Raw genomic sequence first — 8,197 nt, forward strand, 5'->3', positions numbered from 1 at the left:
AATACGATGAAATAGCATGAGCTGGACCACGTTGACAAGCTTGATATTCTTGGTTATCATGTTTTTGACGCAGTTCTGGAGTCCGGTCAGCTCCGTGGATGCGCCCCGGGCTAGGCCCTTCTTCTTCCAGGAGGTGAGCCGCACGGGGATGCCGGATCGGAATTCAGGGGCCGCCACCCAATTGGCATCGTGCGACTCAGTGATGTAGAACCACCCCGATTGCCACCCCTTCACGGTCTCCACAAAGGAGCCTTCGAGCCAGGTGATGCTAGGCATCTTGCCCACCATGGCGCCTCCACACTCCACCTGCTGGCCGACCACTATCTTCGGCTTCACGTTGATGATCTTCAGCCACAGGCCGAAGTGGGGCCTAATGCGGAGAAAAGCCTCGCACACGATGATAAACACCGAGATGTTGAGGATGAAATTAGGGGCCAGATCATGAAAATCCATCCCGTAATAGAACATGAGCCCGCGGACAAATGGGTGGAGGGGAAATCTCAGTCCACGGACGAAGTGGGCGAGGAACACGACCCTCTCGTGGGGTCCCAGAGTCGGGATGATCTGCCCTGCGTCCGGAAGCCAGTGCGTGATGTCTGCGGCCAAGTATTCGGCTGCCCGGAGCTTTGTAATGTCCTCCTACTTGACGGAGGAGGCCATCCACTTGCCTCCCGCTCCAGACATGTTTGACTATGCGGAGAAGGTGAGAACTGGGGCACTGGAGCTCGAGCGTGCGAGAATGGATGAGCGAAGAAGAAAGGAGGCGTGGGTAAAAGAGGAGAATCCTTATCTCTTTATAAAGGCGGTAGAAACTATGCGCCTCCCCACTTGCCTGTTACAATCACTTATTTCCCAAGCGCCATGATTGATGGCGTGGTTGGATTACCCATACCTGTATTGATGAGAATCCCGTGATAAGGGGACACGATCTCTGCTTTGACAAGACGTGTCAAGGAAACTGCCTCGCATTACGTGCAGTAGCAGGTTGAGAAAAATGGTTCGAATAATGACCGGATTGTGGCGTGATGTCATGTTGTAAAAAGCTGTCAGTAGATTAGATTTGCGGAATATTATACTCTCTACGGTGGTATGTGGAATTTGTTTTGCAGAGCCGGACACGATCCTCGTGTTCAAAATCCTCTATGGAGTATTCGGAGAAGGAACCCGCCTTGCAATGCCGAAGACAATTTGCGCTCCGGACTCACCGTCATTGAAGCCTGGTACAAGGGCTATTGAGGGAGTCCGGGATTAAGGGGTCCTCGGACAGCTGGACTATATACTTTGGCGGGACTGTTGGACTATGAAGATACAAGATTGAAGACTTCGTCCCGTGTCCGGATGGGACTCTCCTTTGCGTGGAAGGCAAGCTTGGCAATTCGGATATGTAGATCTCCTTCTCTGTAACCGACTCTATGTAACCTAGCCCCCTCCGGTGTCTATCTAAACCGGAGGGTTTAGTCCGTAGGACAACAACAATCATAATCATAGGCTAGCTTCTAGGGTTTAGCCTCTACGATCTCGTGGTAGATCAACTCTTGTAATACTCATATCATCAAGATCAATCAAGTAGGAAGTAGGGTATTACCTCCGTCAAGAAGGCCCGAACCTGGGTAAACATGATGTCCCCTGCCTCCTATTACCATTAGCCTTAGATGCACAGTTCGGGACCCCCTACCCGAGATCTGCCGGTTTTGACACCGACAGTGGCCTAATACTCCTTCCACCACTTGCCTTCTAAGGCCCATTGATATTGAATTAAATATAAAAGCCCTCTAACAATTACTAGAGCCTTTTATATATAATTTACCACCTCTAAAACATTTTGCACCTATATATTATTATCGATAATACCCGGCATTGCCCGATAAACTTTGAAACCCTTCCGGCTCGTCTTGGAACTATTCTGAATATTAACGAAACTATTTCACAAATAAATCCTCGATAATCTCATCCTACTAACACTCAGTAGATTGTGATTACCTTAACATTATGACCCTATAGGTTCGGCAAACCATAACATGAACGAAACCCCTTCATTCAATGACCGATAGCCAAACCGTGGACGTCCATATCGATCCCTATGATTACAGAATGACATTCGAGTGCACCTTTGGTTATCGTGTGATGTTCCCTTTGCTTCGTAATACTTTACAAAACCTGAGGTGAGATATATCAGTATTTTCTTGAGTCATACACATGCTCATTATACCGGTCTCCTAGTTGCCAGTTTTGTTCTTCTTTCTCATTGTAGTGTTCCGACATCCCCGTGACGAAATCACCTGTGTCTGGCTAGAAGATGATGGATACCATCACACCGAGAGGGACCTAAGTGTATCTCTCCATCGTTAGAGGACCAAATTCCACTCCCGATATATCGTGTCCCAAGTCAAACTTTCCAATGAATCTGTAAGTTGTCGTTATGATCACCAAGTTACTGATGACGTTTGTGAAACACCAAAGCTCATCGTACGGCAAGAAGTGACTATGTTACTCTCATGGTCTAAGGAATTAAAATCACAGGTTAACACTTTGTGTTATTACAGTTGAGTTATGACGATATTATCTCAAAGTATAAAAAACAAGTATTTGGGTTGATTCAATACTCCCAATGTTGTTTTGAGACCATCGTTACACTTAACGACATATCAAGATCCGGAAAACGTGATCACCAACTGAAAGGATCGATATAGTTGACTAGAGGGGGGTGAATAGGAAACTAATAATTTTTAGCTATTCTTTACCAAATTAAACTTTGCATCAAAGTAGGTTGTCTAGATATGCAATTAGGTGAACAACCTATATGATGCACCAACAACAATCACACAAGCAAGCAAGGGATATAACACAAGTAAGCTTGCAAAAGTAAAGGAGCGAGATAACCAAAAGTGGAGTCGGTGGAGACGAGGATGTGTTCCCGAAGTTCCTTCCTTTTGAGGGGAAGTATGTCTCCGTTAGAGCGGTGTGGAGGCACAATGCTCCCCAAGAAGCCACTAGGGCCACCGTCTTCTCCTCACACCCTCACACAATGCGAGATACCGTGATTCCACTATTGGTGCCCTTGAAGGCGGCGACCGAACCTTTACAAACAAGGTCGGGGCAATCTCCACAACTTAATTGGAGGCTCCCAACGACACCACAAAAGCTTCACCACAATGAACTATGGCTCCGAGGTGACCTCAACCATCTAGGGTGCTCAAACACCCAAGAGTAACAAGATCCGCTAGGGATTAGAGGGGGGATCAAATTTCTCTTGGTGGAAGTGTAGATCGGGGCCTTCTCAACCAATCCCGAGCAAATCAACAAGTTTGATTGGCTAGGGAGAGAGATCGGGCGAAAATGGAGCTTGGAGCAACAATGAAGCTTTTTGGGGGGAAGAGGTGAGTCAACTTTGAGGAAGAAGACTCATTTATATAGTGGGGGGAACAACACTACTAGAAAAAAGGCTACTAGCAGCGCGGGTAAAATGGCTACTAGCAGCGCGAGTACCCGCGCTACTAATATCACGCTACAGCTAATAGTTAGTAGTAGCACGGGTGAAACCCACGCTACTACTAACATTTTAGTAGTAGCGCGGGTGCAATCCGCGCTACTAGTAATGAAATAGTAGTAGTGCCTCAGGTTTTTTCCCACGCTACTACTAAAAATTTAGTAGTAGCATGGATGCAAACCCATGCTACTACTAACGAAGTAGTAGTAAGGCGTTTGGTGTTTTCCCACGCTACTACTAACTAATTAGGAATTAAAAAAATAAAATCCACCAATTCCATTCTATACATACAATTCCATCTAAAACAAACACATATTTGCAATAAACCAGCAGCATTACACATCATTACTAATCCAAGATTTATAATAAACCAGCGGCATTAGAGCACATCCTGGAAGAGCATACATATTGTCATGGCTTTTCATGCCTTCAATTAAAACACCTACACTTCTTGCCAAGTCACTTACTCCCAGCTAGTGCAAACACAGCTAAAAGCAAACCAAAATGCATAAAAACACCAAACAGTGGCATCCTATCTCTTCATAAAAACACCAATCAGCGCTACCTCCAATCCTCGGCTCACCGGCCCGGCCTCCAGCATCTGCAGATATGTGCTCTTCAGCTTGCAGTGCCTCCACGCCTTGGTCCAGCATCTCCTCGGCACCTTCCTGAGTTCCTGCCAAATTTATCAAAATTATGCATATTCAGATCATAGATATTCAGGAAATTGGGAGCGAATAGGAACATACATGACATATGCATTACTATTGGAGAAGACTTGGTAAACTGCTTATACAAGAAATGGACAGGAAGAAGTAGAATGGCCAATATTCACATTCGTATAATTTTGACCTCAATAAAATTTGAGACATGTAACAACTCAGACTCAGTTTTATGTGTTTACAGTGTACTTTGCAATACAAGTTGGAAACCTGGAATAATAGCCAGAAAAAGATTGGTACACATAAGAAATTGATCTTAAAAGAATTTAAGAACCACAGGGGTCTACAGGTTTACTTAGCCTACAAGTTTACCTAGCTAGTTTAACAGATTTCTAACTTAAAAAACACAGGGGTCTCAGTAGCAGCGCTCAACAAACCGGTTACTTTGCATTTGGCATGCAGAGTGAGATAGAGGTGGATAAGAAGTTCAAAATGTCTAAAAAAGCATGGTTGTTCTGCCTCTAATTTATCTTCAGAAGATCAAATCAAAGAGTTTATGAGCACAAACTATTCTTGCTACTTAAGTCCTCCGTCCGTTAATATAGGATCATTTTGCAAGATAAACACTGAGGGAGTATATGGCAACTCCATTAAGGAATTTTTTGGTGAATACTCCCTTGAGAAATTAATCAAGATCATCACTCAATTTTGCTTTTCTGATTACCACTTCAAAATGGCAACGAAAACAGACAAACAAATGAATCATTGTTATGTTCTTGAGCTTGGTTAGCTTCGCCACGAGCACATAAAAAGTAGCAACTACAAAATAGTGTAACGACAACTACCAATCAAAATAATGAACTATCTAGCATGAGACAAGCAGTGTGATAATTATGAAAGCTGGGAGATAACTAGGACGCAACAGAAAGTTTGCCACTTGATATCGTCGACGTAGATAACAACGATGGTGGTAAGTTGTTATATGCGTGAGTACAATCGACACCATGCTGAAATGTTCACTCCCTCAAACTGGAATCTCTGGAGGTCCAGGGTGAAATAGCCTGCATCATGACAGCCTCCATACTTATATAGGAGCAAGTACCTCCCTGTTCAACCAATGAAGAAGTATTGATAGTCCAGTAAAATTCTCTTCTCTCTCTGCCACTAGCTGGAACTCCCTCCACTGTTTCCCCTAATGGTATATTTCATGTAAGATGTGTTAAATGCACGCACAAACATCCTAGGCCTGCCTTACCCTCCCTCCACAATTGCTAGTCCGAAGGCACATATAAGAACAAACAAATTTGTATGACAAAATGATGTAGTGGATTACAGAACTCCTCACTTGTCCACTAGCACATATAAAAAATTAACTTCCTACTTACAGTGGCAAGAAAATCTTATATGAATGTGTTATAATAAATAATGCTAACCATGAAGTCTTCTTCCATATAACAAAGGAGTGACGAAAACAAAAAACCTGTAATTCAAGTACGACATGCAGTTAGTTAATTATTTGCATGTCAACAGTTCTAATGTCTAGCTACAGATCTTCAAAGTAAAGATTATGAACTCTATTAGACATGATTATATCAATTAGACCTAATACAAAATAATTCAATATGTTGTATATCCGTTAAACGAAGTTCAATCTATCTTCTGATTATTAGTGTTTCAGTTAGGTGATTAGTCCTTCTACGGCCGCCGGTTAATAGGTGAGCCATGACTTTTTACTGTAAAAAATGCAAAAGAAATAACAGGTTACTCCATTGATCTAACTAGTAGTGAATGAGCTAGTGTAGGTTACTCCATTGAATGAACCCAGCTGGTGTATATATATGGACGCAGCCACCACCAGTGGATACAGGTTCTAATCAAATCAGACTCACCTATTAACCGACTTGGACTACAAATTCCTGGATGTTATTACAGGTTACAGGTTCTGCTAAATTTTAACATCCTTTGACTACGAACTGAAAAATTATTTTGGACATGAACAATAGTTACTTGCACAATCTTATACCGATTTGTTGGTACAAAGACACAAAATGTTCAGATACGATACTTTGAGGATGTTGATGTGTTGCATAATGCCGGTTAATTACCTGAGTAGGTGATGCTGCACATGCACACGAGTTGAAATTAAACAAGAAAACCCCAACCAGTTCTTCAGAAGTCAGCACTAAATAAATCAACCGCTTGTCTAATTCTTTACTGCCAGAGATGGAGTGCTCGTTCCATATAGACCTACCAAAGAGCTAGCTAGCATGAAAATATGTACGGATTGGCCGGTAGATGAGTGAGCAGGAACAGTCAGATCAAACTAGCTATAGGCTGAATCAGGTTAGATTGATTTTTGCCATGTGCACATACAGATTGATTTTTCCAATATCAAGAGAAGGAGAGACAAGATGGACCTTGACTTGCTCCATGCATGGCGTCATTGGTGCTAGCTGGGTTGCAGCAGCGGAAGAGCAGTGTCCAGAGATGATGCGCGGAGTGAGATGTGGTGTTATGGCAAAGAACAACAATCCTTCCACAACCATTTGACAAATCTTCAATGCAAACAAACGCTCCAGGCCGGTCGCCGGTGGCTAGCTGAAGAAGGCAAAAGCTTAACCATACCTACAAGCGATTTCACCTTGTTGCTCTGCAAGTGCCCGACGAAATGCCACCGGATATCTTCTGGAAGCTGCGGAAGACAGGAGAACAGAGCAGAATCAATCAGCCAACAAACAGATGGGGATCCAGCCACCCAACCCAATCCAGTCCAATCCAATCCGGGGGAGGTGGCCTCACCTGCGGCGCCTTGGTGACGAACTCCTGGACGTAGTTCTCACCGAAGCAGCGGTGGCCGGCGTCGTAGAGCTGCCGCAGCAGGGACACCAGCTTGGTCTTCCCGATCGCCACCACCCGCACCGCCTCCGCCGCCCGCCTGGACTGCTCCGCCGCGCTCCCCGGCCGTGCCAGCACCGCCCGCATCGCCGCCGCCGCCGCCACTGCCGTCCTCCTCTCCCCTCCGTGGATCCAGATGCCCCGCCGTGGGCATGACCGATCCCGATCTGACGGCGCCCGCCTGCTCGATCTAGTCTAGGGGCATATAGATGGATAGAAGGTGGGGGAAGGTGGAGGGGATGAGGGTGGAGGGCGTCGGCCGGTGGGATCGCCGGGCGGAAGAGTGCGGCGGCGGCTGTGGATGAGAGGAGAGACAGAGAGAGTTGTTGGGGTGAGGGTCGATTGGGGTCGGTGTGGTGTGGGGTGGACATCCTCAGTAGTAGTGTGGGGTATCTCGCCTCGCTACAGCTATTCGCTTAGCAGTAGCACGGGTAGCAGGAGCGCACTGCTGCTAAATCTAGGGTGGTGGGTACTGTCTGTCGATTTTAGTGGCAGTGTGGTTCCACTGGGCTGCGCTACTGCTACACAGTTACCCCCCAAGAAGCCCCGCAGAGAGCGGTACTACCGCTTGGGCGGGCGGTACTACCGCTGAGCCAGCGGTACTACCGTGCCACCTAGCAGTACGGCCGCGCACATGAGAGGAGCAGGGACCTGGACCCAGAGTGGTACTGCCGCGGAGGAAAGGGCGGTACTACCGCTCGGGAGCGGAACTACCGCGGTGGTAAGGGCGGTACTACCGCTCGAGAGCGGTACTACCGCCGCTACTGCCGCAGCAATTGCCGCACAACCCGACACGAGAAAACGAGGCCTCGAGTTGAGGCGGTAGTAGCCCGGAGCCCCAGCAGTACTGCGGCGGAAGACAGCAAGCGGTATTACCACTGAAGAAGCGGTACTACCACTTGATGAGCTTCAGCGGTACTACCGCGGAGGCCCGCGGTACTACCGCTGGGACCAGCCAGGGCAAGCAAGGAGAGGAAGGAGAACTCCATCGAAGCGGAAAGGAACAGTGGGTGTGATAAGGATGTATATGTGTTGATTCCACCCTAGCCTTACCAAAGCGGATCCCCTCTTGATAGTACGGTGACTCCTACGAAACTAGTCCACCATCAGAGAAACGAAGGAGCTACACCGTCTTGAATAAAACACCGAGGGG

General features: G+C 46.3%; 1 protein-coding gene across 15 annotated transcripts; it reads right to left on the reverse strand.

The window, feature by feature from the left end:
- Nucleotides 1-3,822: 3,822 nt before the first annotated feature.
- Nucleotides 3,823-7,449, reverse strand: LOC123044518 (pyridoxal phosphate homeostasis protein). Of its 15 annotated transcripts, none has more exons than XR_006420157.1 (6): nt 6,949-7,449; nt 6,775-6,841; nt 6,567-6,682; nt 5,583-5,629; nt 5,073-5,255; nt 3,823-4,163 (listed from the first exon to the last, which is right to left on the reverse strand). XR_006420157.1 is itself a non-coding variant. In XM_044467266.1 (5 exons), exons 1-5 carry the CDS (start codon nt 7,129-7,131, stop codon nt 5,234-5,236), a joined length of 435 nt encoding a protein of 144 aa, XP_044323201.1. In that variant the 5' UTR covers nt 7,132-7,449; the 3' UTR covers nt 3,823-5,233. The 15 variants fall into 15 exon arrangements, 7 of the variants coding, with proteins under 7 accessions (XP_044323201.1, XP_044323197.1, XP_044323202.1 ...); XR_006420159.1 differs by lacking the exon at nt 5,073-5,255 and adding an exon at nt 6,255-6,396 and having other exon boundaries at nt 4,011-4,163; nt 6,949-7,448; XR_006420152.1 differs by having other exon boundaries at nt 5,073-5,629.
- Nucleotides 7,450-8,197: the final 748 nt, after the last annotated feature.

Source organism: Triticum aestivum, chromosome 2B, assembly GCF_018294505.1.
Source record: "Triticum aestivum cultivar Chinese Spring chromosome 2B, IWGSC CS RefSeq v2.1, whole genome shotgun sequence".
In the NCBI taxonomy this organism is placed as follows: domain Eukaryota; kingdom Viridiplantae; phylum Streptophyta; class Magnoliopsida; order Poales; family Poaceae; genus Triticum; species Triticum aestivum.

What these genes read in the sequence shown, in the direction of transcription:
- LOC123044518 (XM_044467261.1), bottom strand. Translation starts at nt 7,131, where the DNA reads ATGCGGGCGGTGCTGGCACGGCCGGGGAGCGCGGCGGAGCAGTCCAGG. An exon ending in CAAGGTGAAATCGCTTGTAG is followed by an intron (nt 6,683 to 6,774) that starts GTATGGTTAAGC and finishes TGGTTGTGGAAG; the next exon opens with GATTGTTGTTCTTTGCCATA. An exon ending in CATGCATGGAGCAAGTCAAG is followed by an intron (nt 4,164 to 6,566) that starts GTCCATCTTGTC and finishes TAAATTTGGCAG; the next exon opens with GAACTCAGGAAGGTGCCGAG.